We start from the raw sequence: 21,140 nt of genomic DNA on the forward strand, positions 1-21,140 counted from the left end.
ATCTTGATAGTAACAAGCTTAATAACTGCTCTTAAACTTGGTGTATGACAATTCATCAAACTCACTCCTTTAGTTTGTGTATGGAAGAGTGAGCTTTTCATATATATATATATATATATATATATATATATATATACTTTTTTTTTTTTTTTTTTTTTTTTGGATAGTGAGTAGCAAACCCAGGTCTCATGGAACAGGTGAGCTCCAGCCCCAAGCCCCAGCCTTCTCTGTTCATTTTTTCTTTCTATTGAATTGATTACAGTTCTGGGGATTGGACCCAGTACCTTATGAATACTAGGCAAACATTCTACCACTGAGCAACACTCCAGTCAGTTTTGCTTTTTTTTAATGAGACCTTCCTACCATGGCTCCAAGTATCAACCAAACACGTTCTCTTAGGAGAATTACTATTAAAAACCTTTCAAACCTTTTCCAAGTTTTAAGGGATGTGATTATTATAACTCGAATCTACTTACTTACATGTAAACATAAATGGAAATGAATCTTCCTAAAATATCTGCATTTCTCTCTCCCAAATATACATCTGGTATAATAAATAAAAAACTACTCATTTGAATCTGAAGTCTGCGTTTCCATGACACCAAACATCTGCATGAAAAGTAAAAAATTCGGTAGATGTTTTCAAATATCCAAATATTGTGTCGGTAAAACAGTTAAATGACTGTCTGAATCTTTCCATATTTATCTAGGTATTTATGCATCATACATGTGGCACAGACAGTCTTTTTTATCAGAAAACAGTATCACTCTAAAAAAAATTATTCATTTACTGACAAGTATTTATTGAGCACTTATTCTGTAGAAAATACTGTGCTAAATGCTATAGAAAGTTCAAGGTTATATAAGACCTGAACTGTGCCCTCAAATAAATTGCAGCCCAGTGAGGGACACACATGCACAAGAGAGGAGGAAAGCAATGTGGAAGCTTTGAGGGAAAGCATCTACTTCCTGCCTCTGACGGTTTCCTGCTGTTGGGACTGTGATGGATTAGTAGAGACTGATAGTCCCAGACTTGTAGAAATGGACGGGAATATTGTGATCATATACCATCTGAAACATACTCTTCTTCTGCAATTGGGTTAAAGAGTTTTACTCAAATCAAAGAGCCCTAAATTGGCCAGATGATTGCAATAGTTTTTGTGTCATTTTGTATTATCATGACCTCTGGTTACTATAAATTTTTTGCATCTAAATGTGTTTCTCAGGAATTTTGATTAGCAAATTTATATTCACTACCTTTAAGAATTTCAACTTTACACAAGAAGCAGACTGGAAGTTATTCTCTGTGGTCATTTTAAGAACTTCATCAAAATTCTACCTTATACTTTGCTATTCAAGCTTAGATCAAAAATTTTGACAGTCCCATATACATTGCATATTTAAGCCTCTACCTTCCAGATTTGTGATTTTTTTATAATCTATTGGTACTAAAACTGTGACAAGCTTCAAAAAAAAGAAATACTAAATTGTCTTCTTTGTTTTTGCCACGTTTGACTAGAGTCTGTGTAAAGATGAAAGCAGAATGGTTCCCTTATTTCTTTTTCCATTCTTTCTTCATTCTCCTTAACTTCCTCCTCATCCTTTTCCCTCTTTTCTTAAAAAAAAAAAAAAAGAAGAAGTCATTATTTTTAGCTGGAGAGAAAAGAAATAAATCAAGAAAAGTCATTATTTTTAGCTGGAGAGAAAAGAAATAAATCAAGAAAATTCCAAATAATGTCAATTGGCCCGTGTGTGTTAGGTATGGAAATGATGTCAGGAATCTATTTTATGGGTATTATTATTATTATTATTGTCCTAGGGATTGAACCCAGGTGTGCTTAACTACTGAGGCACATTCCTAACCTTCCTAATTTTTTTTTGCTTTTGTTTTGAGACATGGTCTCACTAAGTTGCTAAGGCTGGCTTTGAATTTCAGATCCTCCTGCTTCAGCCTCCCAAGCTGCTGGCATGAACCATTTTTTCTCTTTACTGACTCCCTTAAGCTTTATGAGCTTAATTCTCAGTCAGGTTCTCTGCCTGTTGGGTGTCAACAATGGTCATTCCAACTCCAAGTCTTAGTAACCCAGGGAAACAGAGAACACTTTTGACAGTCCCTTAATGGGCTTCTGTTTATCTAACTTGGGTTCCATCTTTCATGTAACCAGTGTGACTGGTTACATGGTTTCATGTAACCAGTCAACTATGTTAATTGACTCAGTCCTGGGCACTTAACCATCCTTGAGCATACCCCTAATGTGAAATTGGTACATGATTACCAAAAGCAAGGGGAAATGATGCTTCAGTGGAAAACACCAGTGTTAGAGTGGGAAGGTCCACTTGCCAGGAGAGCAGGAGTTACCCTAGTGCTTACTAATGCCTATTTATGTGACTGGTATATGTTACTTAATCTTTGTGAACCTTGGTTTCCTCATCTAAGTAAGTTAGTGCCAGGCTAAGATCTACTTAAATATCTTTCAACTCTAATGTTTTGTGGTTTTGATTTCAAAAGTCAGAGACAAGGATGAGATATCCAGAAAATGCAGTTTAAATATGGTTACACAAAAGAAAATCAGTAAATCATGTTTCATGTAGAAGTGCTTCAGGTAGAAGTAGAACTTAGATTGACAGCAGAATAGCAAAAGGATGTCTTTTTCCTAATGTAGCTCAGAAACTGAGACAGGGGTGGGATGTGTGTATGTGGTGGGGTGGGGGAAATCAGAGAGATTCAGAATTAGCCATGACAAACCTTGTTATTATAATCTTCTTATGTGTTCTATATGCCATATATATCTTTGTTAACCTCTTTATCTTACCATCACAGAGGCTATGTCTCAGGCCCCGGCTTTTTTAAGGTGACAAGACTACTGATAAAACTGGAAAGAGAATGAATATCTACTTGTTTTCATTCTTTCTACAAATATTCAGAGACATCAATACAAAGTAGGGGACAAATACAAAAGTTAAAAGAAAAAAATGACTCAAGACTTTACCTTCAGTAAGTTATACTTACAGAGATATAAATAAGATCTGAAAAGGAAGAGATAAGTTATAGATACCAAGCAAATTGTTATGGGAATTTAGTGGAAAGAAGATTACCACCAATGACAAGCACTGGATGGTTTTGAATTAATCTTTATCATTTCTTGTTTTATTTTCAAAATTCATGCAAAGTCTATATTCTAATCATAGCATAGGATTTATTATTCAGTAAGAAAAAGTTCCTAAAATTAATGACCCTCAAATAAATTTGACATTCCAGGGAAGCATATATAGTTGTTCAGGAGTTAAGTTCTCAGCCCATCAACTTGTAACCCAATTCAGTAAGCATCATTCTAGATCAGTAAATGCTGTTTGCTCAATGCAGTTTAGTCGTCCACATTAAGGAAGTTGCCTAGAGAATTTCATATTTAAGTGGCAGCATCAAAAGCCAGGTTGGGTGGGTTACTCTATGAGATACATATCTTGTAGGGAAGTGAGGAAAAGGAAGTGGTCATTCTTAATGATCAGTTTCCAAGACTATGTTCAGACTAAGATCCTGCCCAACTAGGTACCTGACCATTTTTCTGTATGGTTAAATTACATCACCACAGAAGTAATTTGACAAATTATCCTTTGTTCAGTCTTCAAAAAGCACATCTAGTTAGCTTTATAGACCAGTAAGTGAAACAGACTCAAAGAGTGAAAAGGTAACATAAGAAACAGGACTAATCCTGGAGATGTCTTGCTTTAAAAAACACCCAGTGAACTGGACTCAGTGGTACACACCTGTAATGCCAGTGACTTGGGAGGCTGAGGCAGGAGGATTATAAATTCAAGGCCAGCCTCAGTGACTTAGTGAGGCCATGTTTCAAAATAAAACAAAACAAAACAAAAAACCCCAACAGATTGTGGATATAGCTCAGTGGTAAAGTGATTTTGGATTAAATATGCAGTAGCACAAAAAAATATAAAATTAAAATTTAAAAAACAGTGAAAGACTTCTTACAGTGCATGGGAGTGTCTAATTAGATAAAAAAGTCAAATGACCATTTTAAAAAAAAATAATTTGAAATTCATTGTAAACTTAAAATTGACTCTGGATTTAAAAATTGTTTGAAGCAGAACACCCATGGACAATATAGGACTATGTAAATAAGAAGGCCCTATCTCTAGGCTGTATGCAATATTAACTGTTACTTGGTGTGTATTTTTCCAGATGATTTTCTTGCACTACAAACATAGATATATGTGCATTGATTTTTTGTTTATTTATTCAAGTTAAAATAGATGGTACATATTATTCTATAACTTGCATTTTTTCCCCTTAGCAATATGTGGATCATTTTTTAAAAACCTCACATTTTATTTAACAATGAACCTCCAGTTGATGGACATTTAGATTATTTCCAATTTTTTGGTCTTCCAAATAACTACCTTTTTCATTTATTATGCACTTCTAATTCATGAGGTGATTCAAAGTATCACTTAAAATTTTAAAACATTGGCAATAAATCCTTTCAGCATAGAATAAAGTTCATGATAAATCAGTTCCAGTTTGGAAATCTTTGGAAGGAGGTTAATCACAACAGATGATTGTTATTAGGTGATTTTACTGACTAAACTGCCCCACAGATGTATTGTAAGGATATTGTAGGTTGTTTTCATGTACTTGATAAGCAGATTAACTGTCACACACCCACCTCCTAAAATAAAACCACCAGCAGCAGCAGAAGTCCTGAGGTTGGTATCTGAAATAAAGATAGTCTCTTAATTTCAAGTAAGTTTTCAGAAGAACAGCAACTAAAAAATACGTCCACACTGATTCATGAGCCATACATGTCTTCTTAGCATTTTGAACATTGTCAGTTGATATTCAAAGTCAGAAGACCTTTATGATTCATGTCTTCTGTTCACTAGTGGCCTTAGAATTATTTAGGGATGTGAAAAATTTTACCCTTTGCTGATTCTTTCTTGATGAAGGCACTCATCATCGTTGCTATCATGTGACTGTGTGTGTTTTTATGAGTAAGTTGAGCCACCTCTGGGCAACCGGACCCAAGTGGGTTGGCCCCCAACAGTGAACAGACTAAACTATAGCTTTAGTCCAAGAATATGGAAACTGACAACAAATTATTGCTTGTGGTCTACTTCCAGTTTTCAAGTGCAAACATACCAAAGTTTATTTTAAATCTGAGCCAGTCAGACATTTAGTAATATACATCAAAGAAGAAGTGAAGGCTTCCCATGTTTATTATTTCAATATGATGTCTGTTCTAATAAAGAAGAAGAATGCATATGATAGACCATGTAGTAGAAATTCTCCAGTTCCACAGTTTGGCCTTAAATATATACATATATTTGTAAATTAATCCAAAACACATTGTCATGGTTCCAATTCCTCTCAGAGATGATTGTTTTCCATCCCTCTTTTAATTTTAGAAATATAGTGGCTGACTGCCAGAACACTTTCAGATAAACAGTCCACCCCATGTATAAAAGGGGCATGGAATCACGAATGTTCAAAACTGCAGAACGGTATTTAAATAAGTTAAAGTTATTATGGTCTTCCCTATTAATTAAAAAAAAGCCATCTGTGCAAGGTGAATTTTGGTAAGGTCCCAATTTTTTTAATGATTGTGGATGGAATTTGCAACTGCTTTCATAGTGAAAGTATAGCTCAGGGATTCCCAAGATAAAATGCACTGTTTATGTAATTCTGTGGTCATTTGACTAAATTCCTAATAAAATACTAGAAAGAATTTTTGCTATTCAATCAGAATTTACAATTGAACTTGAAGGAATTGGCTCTCTAGTAACATCATTTTTTATTCTTCAACTTTCTTAACATACTAAACCTTAATTTCATCTAAACCTTCTCTCTCTGCCTCTGCCTTTATCTCCCTCTTTTGCACACACGTGCACACACACACACCCCACAACCCACATTTGTCTTAATTGTCCTAGGCAAGGATGTCACAACAGTGAGCAAGACTGAGCACAAAAAAAGATCAAAAACAGTGCATAAAGAAGCAGTTCACTGGAAGACATGATGGATGCAGATCTATATATTCTTTTAATGCATCCTTATTTTCATTTTAATTTTTGCTATTTGCATAATTTTTCCCATTGGGCAAACAACATATATACCTAGGTCTCAAAATCTTAGAAGTGCAGAAACTCAGAAGGTGCGACTCCCTTGAATTTGGCAAGCAAACACCTTGACAAGAATGATTTTTTAAAATATTTTTTTGTCATTTCTCCCCCAACCAGTGTTTTCAGTCAATTAAAATTTGTACTCTAGGCCTTTTCCAGCTTGAAGCCACCTCGGCGTCTGTGATGAGCAATCCTTCTTGTTTGTGCAGCCATTCATTATCTCCATTACCAAGAGGAGAATAGAGGACAATTACATTGTTTGGACGAATCAGAGTGTTAGGAGGAGTATTTGTCACGGTGGCAGAGTGCAGCACCTGACAGGCAACGATTGATGGCCAGGAGTGAGTGTGAGTGGCCAAAGCAGCCTCATAGGATGCAAATTACTGACTGTGGATTCCAATTTATCCTGTTCATTTTTCTTGCCCGTGCTGAAGACCATTAGTGGTTTTTGAAGCAGTGAAGGGGTCATTACTAATGTGGGTAGGCTGGAAGCAGGAGGGGAAGGAGGGGGAAAAGCCTTCTGTAATTACACAGCTTTCAGGAACAGGCTGGAGGCCTTCGCCAAAAAAGTGTCAACACCTCGCAATCAGAAAAATTTATTTTCATTTTATGCTTAACCCATATTAACTCAACATTATCATCTTTCTTTGTTAACATTTGCAGAATATTAAAAGCCTGGCTTCTATATTAATACAGATCTAGTTAACCCTTTTGCTAGACAGGGGATTTTGTTTAACCTAATGGCATTTGGGTTTGCTAATAAGTAATTGTGCACATTTTGGATAATGTACGCTATTATAGAAGATGAAATACCTGAAGAATAAAATCTCAGATGATTGAAAAACATTCACTCTCTCAAATACCAGAATGATTAGAATGCTCTGAATGGAATACTTTGTTGTTCCTAATGTCACTCTTTAATAATGTTGATGGGAAATATTTATTACCAGAGGCTTTCTAGTTTATGAATAACTTTGACATGCTGGATAAAAGTTTACTTTTCTGCTTAAGAAAACCAGTGAATTTAGAGCAGGGATCTATTTAACAGATATGGTTCATAATTATGTACTTGCCAGTTCAGTGCCTTTTAAAGTAAATGTATGACTCTTAAATAACAATCCTTGATTTCAAAGTGAGAGAGGAAAGTGGGTTGATAATGGGAAGACTGTTAATTATAAATGTGGGTGAGTCATAATGGGAAGTAAAGAATATTAAAACAAAACCTATGGCTTCATTCTCTTATTGCCGTACACTAAGGTAAAAATAAAATTTCTGTTTGAAGCGTTGCATATAATTGATCCCTTTTGATGTGTGGTCATCCTGTGTGACCCTGTTAGTCCAGAGCACTAACCAGTAAAAATGAAAGAATCTCCTGCTGTCCTATAAAGGAGTCACATAAATATACTTTAAGTAACTGTTATACTCAAATCGAGTTGGGTGGCTTCCAAATAGTCAAGGCTACATACTATCTCAGTTTCCAAACTTTACTGTCAATAACCTCAAATGACCTAGGAAATAAGAACTATATGGAGCCATCTCACAAAGATAACTTAGAATAAGGGCCTCAAATCTGTTTTCCAGGATGCAAAGTAAAAAAAAAAAAATGGGCCTAAAACTGGTTCCCTGAGAGCAACTGACGTGAAAGTAGATAACCAAAATACTGATGCCATCACAAAAGTGCTTTACATCCCTGACTGATTAAAGAAATTGAACAGCTTAGATGCCTTGCTCTTCGTTGCCGGCCCTACAGAGAGTGGCAGGCACATGGGGCTACTGATGCAGGTTTCTGGATTCTTACCCCTGCCCACGCTTCTCCACACTGTAGAGAGACGCGATGAGGAAAATCAAGCCATAGACTAAGGAAATCACCAGTGGTGGTTTCATTCTTAGACGCGAGTGACTCTTTCGTAACTTCTGATACATCTTTTAAAACATTTGTTTTTTCATTAGCATCCGTACCCTTCCGAAGAGCAGAAGAAACAGTTAGCGCAAGACACAGGACTTACAATTCTCCAAGTTAACAACTGGTGAGTGATCCCCAAATCAATGTCTTTCTCCAGTGGCTAAAATGAGATTTTTCAATAATTGTTTTCTTCCTTTCTCTCTTTTTCTCTTTCTTTCTTTCTTTCTCTTTCTTTCTTTCTTTCTTTTTCTTTCCTTCCTTCCTTCCTTCCTTCCTTCCTTCCTTCCTTCCTTCCTACCTTCCCCCTCCCTCCTGCCTTTCTTTCCTCTTCTCCTTTCTCTTTCTCTTTTTCTTTCTTCCTTTCTTCCTTTCTCTTTTTCTTTCCTGTCATCCTTCCTTCCTCCCTCCCTTGTTTCTTTCCTTTTTATTTCTAAACAAAACGAAGGAGAACTTCTCAGTTGCTTCTCCCTTGAGGTGTGGAAGTAGAGCATAGGGAGAGGAAGCAGCAGCCTGGGAGATGGTTTGGTGAGAATCGTTCCTCTCCTCTTTTTTCTCGCTCTCTTTTCTTCTCCCTTGCCCTTCCTCTCCACCTGGCTTTTCCCATCTCAGATGCTTTGAAATTCTCAAATCCAGTCACAAACTCATCCGGGTCCTTCCTGTTGGAAGCAGTTGTTGTGCATTTGCACATTCCTTGCACGGAGTTATCACTTCTAGAAGGTTTCTTTTGTCCAGGCCGTGAGTGGCAGTGTAGATACAGGCTTTGTAGTAGCTCCTAATAGAAATTTATTTACCCTAATTTTTTTTTAAATAGGAAAAAAGGTTTTTCCATTTTGAGCTTTGTGATTCAGTAGATTACCCGTGTGGTGGTGTATGGACCATCCACCCTTTGTACGTGGCTTAGAGGGTAACTGAGGAAAAGGAGGGGCAGCGGATTAAATAAAATGATCACAGTGGCCAAGAAATGATATAGGAATTACTTATCAAAATACTGGCCCAGGTTTTATCAGCAGCTTAATTTTGTTCAGTACATTCTTGGGGTGATGTTCAGATTAATTGAACTGACAGTTCTCTTTCAAAATTCAGGGAAAGTATTTGCACGGATTTCAGGCCTTATACAAACTTAATTACATGGAACTCCATTTTATCATTCTAATTCCATGTAGCAGAGGTTGTATTTACAAATGAGAAGTCTCTGCCTTTATTCACAGCTTTCCTTAATATATTTATCAAAGCAGGTTCATTTACAAAGTGCTCTATCTGTGGGACACAGGCAGGCAGACATTAACAAAGCCTTCAGGTTTATCAGGCTCGCTGCCTGATGAGCTACCCGAGGGTCAATTGATTTTGTGGTTCTGTGATTCATTTTTTTCTCATTTTTCTAGGATCACAATGAGAGACATGCTTGGAGAATTAGCCAGTTTGTCTGCCTTATCTGTCAGGCAATTTTTTTTTTTCCCAGGGAAGTCAAGCTACTTAAATTGGCCACAGGAACTGCCGTTATCTGACTTTAATGCACCCTATAGTGTGGATAGCATTTCAATTACACCAGTAACCAAAGCTTAGCTGCAGCCCTTTTCATGCCTAGTGCTGTACAGAAAGTGATGTGCCTACCTACAGAAGCAGAAAATTGAGTTGCCTTGCTTCTGTCAGGGTGATTAATGCAGAAATAAACTGCTAACCTGAAAAGAAAGGCAGAAAGGAAGGATAGACAATACAGACTTGAATTCACTTTAATTTTCTACTAAAGATTGGAACTATGTACATTTAAAGATACCTTCATTCCAAAACTTGGAATAAAGGCTATAATCTCCAGAGGGGGAAACGTATATGATTATACATTGATATGAGCCTCATAGTGTAAAGATATATAATTAATATATGTAAACATATATTCTCGTTCATGTCCTTAGCCCAAACTATCAGTGGTCTGAAACAATAAAATAAAAACATTCTGTGTTAACTATAGGAGACAGTCCTGCACATAATTTTATAATACGTGGGATATCAAACTGAGCTACTACATACACAGTGGTCTTCAATCAGTTAATGTTGTTTTAGAATCATTACTTTTGTAAATTTGGGCAAGTTGTGGGAGATTATAATGGAATTTTTTGTGGGAATGAAATGTTTCTACGTAGATACTTGGTGTTGACATTTGAGCTTGTTCTTTTTCAAAATACTGTTGCATATCATCCATTCCCCATATTTTTTGATGTAATCATTATAGTTGAGTGAAGAATTTTTAGTATTTAAAGACTAGCATTTCTCTCAGACAACTGGGTGGAACCTGGAGAAAGCACCCTTCTTTCCCGAAGCCCACTGAGCCTCCAGGCCTGCGAGAGGAGTTCAGTTGGTGTGATATTTTAGGTTCCTTGTTTTTCTATTACTTGAGCCACACTTGCCACAGAATGCCAAGGGTTAGGATGTGACAGTCTGTCACATGGCACACTTTCCATAATATGGCATCCACGTTGACAGCGACGTCCCTACAAAATAATTTCAACTTCCTAATTTTCACACTTCCTTCTGAAAAATTCTGTAATCTCGCCCTCAGGCCCAGCTCTTAGTTAACGGCTACTCATAACTTTGATAATAAGGTGTGACTTATGAGGATACTGCTGCAAATACTGCTACCAAGAATTTCATATAGGGAACCAGTTTCTGGGGATTTCAAAATAGAAACTTAAAAGAGAACACCTTTCTTAGGCCATTTTGAACCTGCCCAATGCCTTGTTGGAGTCTGCTTCAACACAGAGAGTTGCCCCACCCAGCTTCAGATGATCTCAGAACACTGTGACTCACTGACAGAAGAGAAGAGGACACTAGAAATGATTTCTCCAAGTCTGGATAGCTCTCACTCAAGAAACACAGGAGACAATCGTTCTCAAACCATAAATGTCACTCAAGCAGCTATGAGGAAGTAAAACCCACTTCTCTGTTTGGGGCCATGAGTTCAAGTTTTCATGCTGCAAGATTTGTACCCAAAGATTTAGAGTAATACAGAAAAACCTACAGATCAGACAATCACAGAGGACTTGCTTGCTGTTCAGTTCAGTTTCTCACTTACCTCTTAAAATAGAAAGGCCAAGCAAGGTCAAGGTAGTTGAGCAGTGCCATAAAATAACATCTGCAGGAATAAGCAATGGAACATGGCTCCACGTACTTGATGAGAGCAATAAGCAATAAAAACAGACCTGTTAAGATCAGTCAGTAATTATGAACTTTAGAACAAATAAGGAAAAAGGAAGTTTAGGAGATAATTAAGGGAATTAAAGATGTGTTGCATCTTAGCAGCCAATGATAGAATAATCTTAATGGGCTTTCCCACTGTATTTATAGTGGGGAGCGTGCAAACATGATGTCACAACCAAGTCAATCATGGTGCAGGAGAAAGGAGTGGAGTTTATGACACTAAGTCAGTTTTTCCTACAGTTAGTTCTCAGAAGTCCATAAATAATCAATCGCTTATTAAGACTTTCTTTTTAAAAAGATGATAACCAGATCTTCAATGAGTGCTCCTTGTTGTCAAAGCTAATCACAGATGATAAGACTGGTTATTTGGTGCAGGGTCAAATGGGCTGTAAAATGATTGAAGTGTGTACATTGGGAGAGGAGAGTAGCAAAGAACTGAGTATCTTCCACCTAATGACCTCACTATACTGAAGAAGCAACCTGGCCTAGTCTGAATGGATATTGGTTGGAGCTCTAAAGGTCATAGAACACAGTGGTAAACTTGGGTTCGGCATTCAGTCCCATAGGATTCAAGTCCTGGCTCCCCCATTCAATCGATAGATAATTGGCCTTCAGCAAATTACTAAATCCCTTAAACTCAGTCCTCTCATCTGCAAAATGGGGATAAGAGTTACATATTCCTCATACAGTTTTAAGACTTTAAGAAATGCTGCATGCTCAATGCTCAGCATAGTGCTGACACATACAGTAGATGGTAGCTATTGTTGAAACAATTAAAATAAATGTAAAAATGAGAGAGAAACATGATTTATTACAATGATAAAAATAAAGGTGTCATGAAGTAGTTTATCAACTGGAATGGCAATTTCTTCCAGGGAAAGTAGATATACTTAAGGTGACAACTTTTGAAATGCAGACAACTTTCTGTGCAGAGTTTCCCGATTAAACAAAGATAGAATTTTGTAGTTTCTTACATGAACTCTTTTTTTTTTTTTTTTTTTTTTGTAGTTCTTTGATGCCAGGGAGGTAATATTAGGGAGCCCTAGGAGGTAAATGGCTTCAAATAACTGTGAAGGTTAGATCCTTTAAAGGGAAGTTTGGGGCATTAACACTCTGGTATACTCTCAGGAGGTTTCTTATTACATTCATTGACAAAGACAAAAAATATTCTTAATGAGGAAGTTCTTGCTTAAGTAATTTGTTGGGATGCATTTATACATCTTTGACAATAGTAATCATTGAAATGTGGCATAGTCTTCACTTTGACAATTAAAATCCCTTAAGCTAAAACCACCACAGGAAAAATCATAAGACATTAACATGTTCTCCTGTAACTTTCCTCAATGACATAAGAATTACAAGATTAATTTTAAAGCTCCCATTTACAAATTAATTTTAGAAGGAAGAAATACTGTACTTAAAAAAATTCATATCACTGCAATAATTATAGCCAACTTGCACGCCAACAAACAAAATCTGCAAGTGTGATTATTGACAGAACATAGGTATACTAGGAATAGGAAAGTATTTCTTGATAGCAGGCTGTCTCCAGATCCCCAAATTTAAAAAGCATAAAACTTAAATTTCAAGGACATTTTCAGTCAAAGAGTGTTCAGAGAGTTCATTTGCATAATAGATGCTTCCCAAACTGAGATTAAATATCTGTGTCCTACTTGCTGCACCTTTCCAGCAAAATGGTCTTATAACAATCTTTCTAGGTCTAACAGCTTAAAATAATTGACACCCACTTTGCAGAACTTCTTCATGGAAAGTGGCAGTTTTGCTTTACCCATTCCCAATTTGGACCCACTGACAAGTTTCTAGAATGTATAGGCACTTGTTCAATTAGGATGAAAAACTGTGCCAAGGAAGAGTGTTTGCTTGGGATCAGTTTCCCTTTCTAGCCCTCTTCCCTTTCTCTTTCCAAAGGCTCATTACCTACCCAGGTGAATCAGTTTTCTTATATGTGAAATGGAATGATGCTGAGGCAAAAGAAGAAATTTGTGTGCAAAAAGTATCTTGTAGTGCGCTGAGAATAAAAGATGGTATGGTTAGAACTTTGCAGCCCTTATTAAAATATGGACAGGAATAGAGTGATAGCCTAAGGAAAGCAATCATTTTCCTGGGAAATCTATCAACCCAGGTAGGTCTGGGTACACAGACACTTTGCTTTGCTGCTTCCATTTGAAGGGCAGTGATAGTGTTCTATGTGGGTTTCAAGACAGAGGCTATTTTCAGGTCTTATGTCAGTGCGCCTCCAAGCCCAAATTGGAGCCTAATTAGTAAGAGGCAGTGTAAGTGGTAAGAGAGGTTGCACTTCTTTACAGCAAAGAAAAGTCATTTTCAAAGGTGTGTGTGTTGTCATTCTACTGCAAAGAGAGCAGACACCAGGAAATATGTTGTAATATTAGGACATCAAGAGTAAGCTGGGAATTGAGGGAAATAATTTGGTAGTAAACATATGGAATAATTGGCCAGTGGTGCAAGAAATCTAAATGAGGTACAGAGACAGCTGGACACTTTTATCTCAAGAGAGAAAGGATTGAAGGATAGAGTGATAGACCAGGGAGGTGGGGTTGAGATAACCCTAAAGGGAGCAAGCCTGCTGGACTAAATATCCTCTCTCTGCTCAGCAATTTCCACCATGGCCATTTGTTAAATGCATAGCTGCCGTCTTCAGTGATTATTTCCTAGTAACATCTATGTTTCTGAATAAAAATTCATTTGAATCTCAAGTCAGATTTGCCAGGTGCTAGATTCATTGTCAGCATTTAATGTGCTGAAACTGCCGATGCTGAGGAAATGAATACAAAAAGCATTCTTTTGAACTCCAGTTTGGAGAGCTGGAGGTGAAATGCTTCCCTTTCGGATGGTTTCCTATGCCAGAAAATTCCGGGGCTGGGGAAGGAGGCAGAGATGCCAAGGGGTGCAGTTCCAACTAGCCCCGTGCGGTTTTTTGCTAAGCCAGAGTGTTTTCTTCCTGACAGTTGATCATGGGGTGAAAGAACTGGGCTGTGTTAGCAGTAGGGCTTCCAATCTCTTTCCATCTCTATATAATATACATGGTCATATTATCATTTCTTGGGATGCCGCAATTCTTTCTGAGAAGAAAACCAAAAGGAAGTGGGAAGAGAGATTAAAAGATGGGAAAAGGAAAACACACATGATTAATGTTTCACCAGAGGGACTGCCCTGAAATTTAAGTGGATTTTATTTTCCTCTATTTACAGCAAATGTAACCAGGGGTACCCAGGACATCAACATACAGCATACCAATTTTGAATAAGAGGGAGTATTACCATATTTTCCCATTTCCCATCCTGTAGCAGATTCATGAAATTCCCACAATGATCTGAACATTGAAGATATTTCTTGTACCCAGGCAGCTGTGCCTTCTATCCATTGCTCTGTCAGATCAGCATTTCTAGACACCTCCTATCCTGTAGTGATGGGAGTACCATTTCCAGAAATTTAGATTCAGTCCAAATTTGGGCAAGCAGCTAAGACTCAGCAAGAGCCTTTTAAAAGTGGTAAACAAAAGGAGTAGAGGGGGAAATAAAGGAAGGGAATGCCAGCGAGGGGACTCAAAGGGGAGGTTTGCTGCAATCCTTTACATTCAATTAGACCAGCTCCTTTGTGCTTTTCCCTCTTTGCTCTGCAAAGAAAGAATGAAATATGGTTTTCATAGCAAGCTGGCAGCATTATCTCAGGATGCATATTTCTTTGCTGGGTTGGAATGCCAATAAGAGGAGAAAAAAAGTTCCTCGTTTAGAGGAAAGTACAGTGCTACAGGGAAAACACAAAACAACAAAAAGGAATGCAACAAGTTTTTGAAACAGTTCCAGAAAATGCCCCTTAAAGAAAATATTTAAATGAGAACATTTTTAAAGATAAAATTTCTCATGTTCACAGTTACCATTTTTTCAAAATCTCTAAACATGGAAAGAAATTTGGTCCAAAATTTGATAGTTGAAGATTTTTAGAATTTGTCTCCTTGCTTTCATTGATGAAGACAATAAACTCCAGACAAGTCCTGCATTAGGCACAAGGCTGTACCTACGTCTGCAGTTCATTATACTAGTATTTGGAAGAGAGACAAGGTTTGCTCCAATAAGTCCTTTATCCATCTCAATTGGCATGATCTACATGGTCTCTGAAAGTAACACTGAAATAAAAGTCTATATTTCAGTGGGTTGCATGATTTTAAAGTAGAATGATGTTGACTTAGCTATTTACTTATTTTTAAGTAGGAAAAAAGTGAAGATAGCTCATTGAAAATATTATACAGTTCTCCTATAGCAACTAATTCAGTAAGTATTCCTAGCCCCAGTCACAGATGGATAAAGTAAAAGTTGTATTTTTAAAAACATTTCTTTTTTTTTTTTAAGGAATGTGTAACTTATTTCCAGAATGTAGAAAATAGAAAGGGAGCATATAAATGTAATGTTGAAACAGAGCCCCTAAATTTTTAAGAAGCTGTTAAAAGGAAGGTTAAAAATAATAGATCAGAATGTATCAATACATGTTGTTTATGTTCTCTAATTTTTTTACTCTTATAAGTGAGTCTTGAGGGCTACAACTTGGTTCTAAATTTTTAGTCCTTTTTACTATGGTGGTACTTTTTCAGTATATTTTCCCCCTCATTTCTTCCATTACCTTCAGTAGTGAATACTTGTAAACTTCTGTCCAAAAATTCACTCTCAGAGGAGTAAGTGCTTCATGAATAGTCTTTAGACCAGACCCTCATTCACTTCACTCGTTCATTCATGCATTCACTTGCTGGAGAGCAGCCTTCTAAAAATTACTTAATTGAGAATCTGCTCTGTTAATGAGTAAATGTAGGTCCTATTAACCTCCTGATCTTGAGGACTTGTTTTGTAGTTGTTGCTGCTGTTTTCATTGTGTTGGATTTTTCAAGTATGAGCCAGTGAGCATTGGCTAGGTGGTATTTCCCAGTGCTTACCCCAGGAAATCTACCCAACTCGGGCACTCAAACCAGTCTCTCTCGTGTTCAAACAAGGACCAAAAAAAATTTTTTTCATCTTCAAAATTCGTAGAAACCTGGGTAGAAAAATAGACAGAGCCTTGATATTTTTTACAATATTGCTTTCTTCAAGTCTTTTTCCTGCTTCATTGTTTTATCGTAATCATAATAGAGAAACTTGCTTCCGGTTTTGTTTTGTTTTCCTGCGTGAATCAGAATCATTTTTGCTGACTGATCATTCTGCAGAGATTTGCAGCTAACTCCCAGCCCTCATCCAGCATCATTAATTCTGCACTCAGGTTGAAACACATGCAAGGTTCTTTCTCTTTTTCCCTTGCAAGGTAAACATTGAGAGATATGAGATTTCCCCTGTGACTTTAGATACAGCTTATCTTTTAGATAAGTCCCTGCTGGCTGAGGTTTCAGGCTGTTTAATGTCGACCTCTTGAGTTCCAAACTTCCTTAAAGCCTTTAGATAAGCAACAAACTTCTGCAGTGATTACGCAAAGAGTGGGTGGAACAGGGAATTAATCCCCAGAGATCTGGATTCAAATCTACCTCAAAACCCTCAGGTGAAAAATCTCTTTCATGATCTTGGCTTAATGATTTCCACTCAGTTCTTAAGGAAGGAATGGGTCATCTTGAGTAAGGGTCTATCATAAGAATGCCTTGTAATAGTACCAATAGGTGACTCTCACACATAAAGACGATAGTCACTGATATTTGCATATTTTAGCCTATCCAGTACTGAGGTTTTGATAATTTCAACGTAAAGCTGTCATCTGTTTTGGACCTAGATTTTTGGGTATTATTTCACTTAAAAATTATAAAATACTTTTAATAAGAATGCCAGGGGCTGGGATTGTGGCTCAGTGGTAGAGTGCTCGCCTGGAATACATGAGTTACTGGTTTCCATCCTCAGTACCACATAAAAATAAAATAAAGGTATTGTGTCCACCCACAACTAAAAAAATATACGTAAAAAAGAAAAAAAAAAAAAAAAAAGCCAGCATTCTTCATCTCTGCACACTGTTTTCTGAATTTCAGAAAAGTACCGTCCTGGAAAGAGGAGGTTCTGATTCCAGTCTGATGAATGAGACTACTTAATGTGTATGTAGCAAATGTGTAAGGATATGGGCAGAGTCATCTGTTTGTCTGGTTCCTAAATTGTGAATCTGATTCTTATTGTTGTATTTGTCAGTGCAGTCAAAAGGACGCACAGGTATTCTTGAGTGCCCATGGGCAAATTTCCTCTTCATAAAGGTTTGTAGAAAGAATACAATGGAAATAGGCCACAGCTGGTTTATTTCCTGTGTTACCTGAGGCCAGGTTAGATAGGTTAAATTCCAAATATGTTCTTAGCCATGAGTCACTAAATCCTGACAGTTTTGGATCTGTGTGACCCAATGTGACGCTTTGCTTTGCTAAATATGAAGGTTTCCTGTGATATTCCCCTGGGTTATGTGTTGTTGTGTTTGTGTCTATAGAATGGACTGGTGTAGAAGAATGTGCAAGAGAAAAGGATAAGACCCCTGTGGAATAGATTAGTCCAAGTCGTAGGGATTAACTTTTCTTGTAATTTTTCATAATGAAATTACTAAAGCTATGTCAGTAAACAGGAAACAAGTGATGTGTAAAATAATTAGCACCAAAGGGAACATAATAGGTTACTTATTAAAATCCATAGACAGATTATATGACCCCATTGGGTCCAGGGACCAGAGATCACATGACACTGTATGCTTTTCTGAGGGGAGCACCCCAATGCACTTTGTCAGCTTACTGGCTTCTGACATTAAATAAGCTTCAGGTGTGATTTATTGAGTAGCCTTTTGACAGGAGCGAGAAACTGAAATCTTCTAGTCCTTGCTGAGCCTCGGCTCTATTTTCATTACCTTCTCCAAGTATTACATTTAGTCAACCGAGTTATGTGTAGTTCTGGGAGAATCTCTCCTGCTCCCAGAAGTCATTGTTCCACTCATAATAAAATTATGCTATCAATTTGCCACAAGAGAAACACTGGAGTTCACTAAATTATTGCCATGTGTTTTGCACTAAAGACAAAGTGATACCAATTAAAAAAACAACCACCCCTGGATTCTATTTTTTAATGGTGTGCGGGGAGGAGCGAGACTGGCTCGCAAGGGAGGTCATGTCTCCCTTCTTCACATTACAAATTTCATTTTCCTTAATTAGAAAATGGCGCTTATGGAGAATGAGCAGGGGGTTTAAGTGAAGAAAGAAGAAAGAACGAAACCTGAGCCGAGTCCTAAATAATATGTCAGAAAATGACAACTTGCCTCCCACAAGACTATTTCATTTGAAAGATTTGCTAGGTTACATTAGGCTCCGATAGATTTTTCTCAAAATGGGGCCATAACCCACAGACTAAAAAATGCCCCAGTTCCAAAGCTCTGCAGATAAGTCAAATCCACACTTTGGTTCCATCACAGCGACAAGTATGTACTCTGTAGTTCTCACTTAGGGTAACGTTTTCAGGATGCTGTGTCCCTAAGGATTTGAGCATTAGTTATGATGTAAGAGTGTCATGTTTTTAGATTATCAGCAGGAACTAATATCCTGCGGTCCCAATTCATCTTCTACTGTATTAATTAAAGAATTGCCAATAATTTGGTCTCGGAAGGAAAACTTGCCTATCCATGCCCTAAATAAATAATGCCTGCCAATTTGTCATCAAGTTGATGATGAAGTGAATTCAGAACTTTAGACATTATAAATAACTCAAATTCCATTACAATAGAAAATCTTTATACAATAAAAATATTTTCAGCCCCAGGCAGTAATTCACTCATTTTTAAATAATACTTCTAATGATACAATTTTATTTAGGAATTGTGGGCAGCCCCTTGCAGCATATTATAATGAACTATATCTGCTCTGAGGACAAATAAAATTTCTTGAAGAAATTGGCATTGGAGATGATATGATTTTCCCAGTAACACCAGTAAATTGCAACCAAGAAAAAAATGAAGAGAACCTCCATTGCTAGATCAGACCAGAGAGAAAATGATTCTTCTAGGCATCACAATAATAAAATTAGGTTGTGTTTTATGAATGAGAGTTCTGATCAGACCAGCTGATGGTCTGACATACTGTCTGAAGTGTTTGGGATGCTTTTCTGCCTTTCAAGTGACAGAGGGATTATTCAGAACCGCAGTGCTTAGCTCTTAGTAGGTACCCATAACTCAATGTTGAATTGAATTCAAATAAGCTAGAGAGATGGCTAGGGAAGAAAATGTACTTGAAATATACATTGAGGTAAGAGGGCAGCTCTCAGCATACAATTTCTTGAAGGAGATTAGATTTGAAGTTAGTTTTGAATCAGAGGAAGGAACCATTCTTAGAAGTTAGGTGGAAGGAGTATGAGAACATGAAAGTAGGGATATTGAGTAAAGGAGTCTGGGAGGAAACCAGCTTTCCCTGACTAGGTCCAAAGAAATTTGCAAGTACCTGATATACAATGAGGACACCCCAGTCCATGGGATACCGTGGGAACAGCACAGAGGAAGGTTCAGTGTTCAGACAAAAGATGATGCAATGTGGTATGTTAAAGGACCAGGACATTGGCAGCTTGGGTCTAATTCCAGCTCAGACAATTTGTGTGATCTTAGGCAATTTAGCCTTTCTCAGTCTCTATTTCCTCATTCATTAAAGAATGGAGACCAGGAGACTTTTAAGGTCCTTTCTATCTTTAAAATTCTATTATTTTATGATTCTAAGCCTGTGAACTGAAAAAGAAAATGTAGTCAAAGCAAGTGAGATGAAAAATGATTTTAACCATTGTATTCTGAATTGATTTGAAGAGCTGGAGAGACCAGTCATGGAGGAGTATAGGTGACTTAAACAAAACCTGAATCAGAGATTTAGCTATTAAAATGAAGAAAAAGAAACCAATTTTTATCTCTATTGTTAAAAACCGTGGCAGGATTTGGTGACTAATTCAGCATGGGGTGAGAACAGAAAAAGGAGCTACAGCTCTGGGCTCTGTGCCTTGGGGAGCAAGGGCTTGGGGATTCTTTCCACAATGACAGCGGATTTGAGTGGGGCCTGATGGTTTCTCTGGGAAGATGATTTTGTTTTCACAATAGATAGCATAAAATAGAGATGAGCCCTGCAGGGGAAGAGGTCAGAATAACAGGAAGCACTGTGGGACCTCACAGGGGAGGGAAAGGTAGGTCTGAGGGTACAGATGTTATTCAAACCCTGGGAGCAGAGGAGCTTGTCCAGAGAGAGGGAGAGGAGGCCTTGGTGACAGAGGACACTGGGAGGAGCTTGAGGGCTTAGGGAGAGTCCACACCAATCACTGCTCTTCAGAGGAGGCCTGAAAAAAAAAAAAAAAAAAAAAAAAAAAAAAAAACCACACCACAGTCACATGGGAGCGTCCTACTGCGGAAAGCTATATAGGGCAGGATTTCAATACACTGTTTATAATCTCCAATTGGAAAGACTAGCTAGGATGGGGGGTGGAGTTTTACGTCTATTTGAAGCACAAAGTTCTTCATAAAGATGGTTTAGTAGGGAGCTGTTGGTGTAACTCAGTGGTAGAGCTCTTGGCTAGCAAGCGTGAGGCCCTGGATTCAATCCCCAGTACCACAAAAAATTAAAATTAAAAAAAAAGAAAGAAATAAAAAGGTTTAGAAGGCAAAAAGTGCATCTTTCTTCCAAATTTGGATAGAATCATAAAAGGGTAAGTTTTTGTGCCATAAAAGTTTTGATTTAAATAGACATCCCCCAATTTTCCATAGTTGTGAAGGTTAAAAATCTTTACTAAGAGTAGAATTATGTCATAGGGTTTGTTTGTCTCCCCCGCCCCCCCGCCCTGTCTCTGTGAAAGTCCTTGGCATTCTGCTCCCTGACAGGTCAGCAACAAAACAAAACAATCCTTGTAATAGTGTGCTGTTGATCTGG

The 21,140-nt window shown here is 37.4% G+C and overlaps 1 protein-coding gene across 9 annotated transcripts in view; it reads left to right on the plus strand.

Moving 5' to 3' along the window:
• Window positions 1–21,140, plus strand: part of Meis2 (Meis homeobox 2) — a 200,154-nt gene that overhangs the window by 134,543 nt on the left and 44,471 nt on the right. For all 9 annotated transcript variants that reach the window (XM_047540300.1, XM_047540302.1, XM_047540295.1 and 6 more), the window contains one exon: window positions 8,083–8,159. In XM_047540300.1, coding sequence (XP_047396256.1) covers window positions 8,083–8,159 — 77 coding nt within the window. The remainder of the gene's footprint in view (window positions 1–8,082; window positions 8,160–21,140) is intronic.

This window comes from Sciurus carolinensis, chromosome 2 (assembly GCF_902686445.1).
Source record: "Sciurus carolinensis chromosome 2, mSciCar1.2, whole genome shotgun sequence".
Lineage (NCBI taxonomy): Eukaryota > Metazoa > Chordata > Mammalia > Rodentia > Sciuridae > Sciurus > Sciurus carolinensis.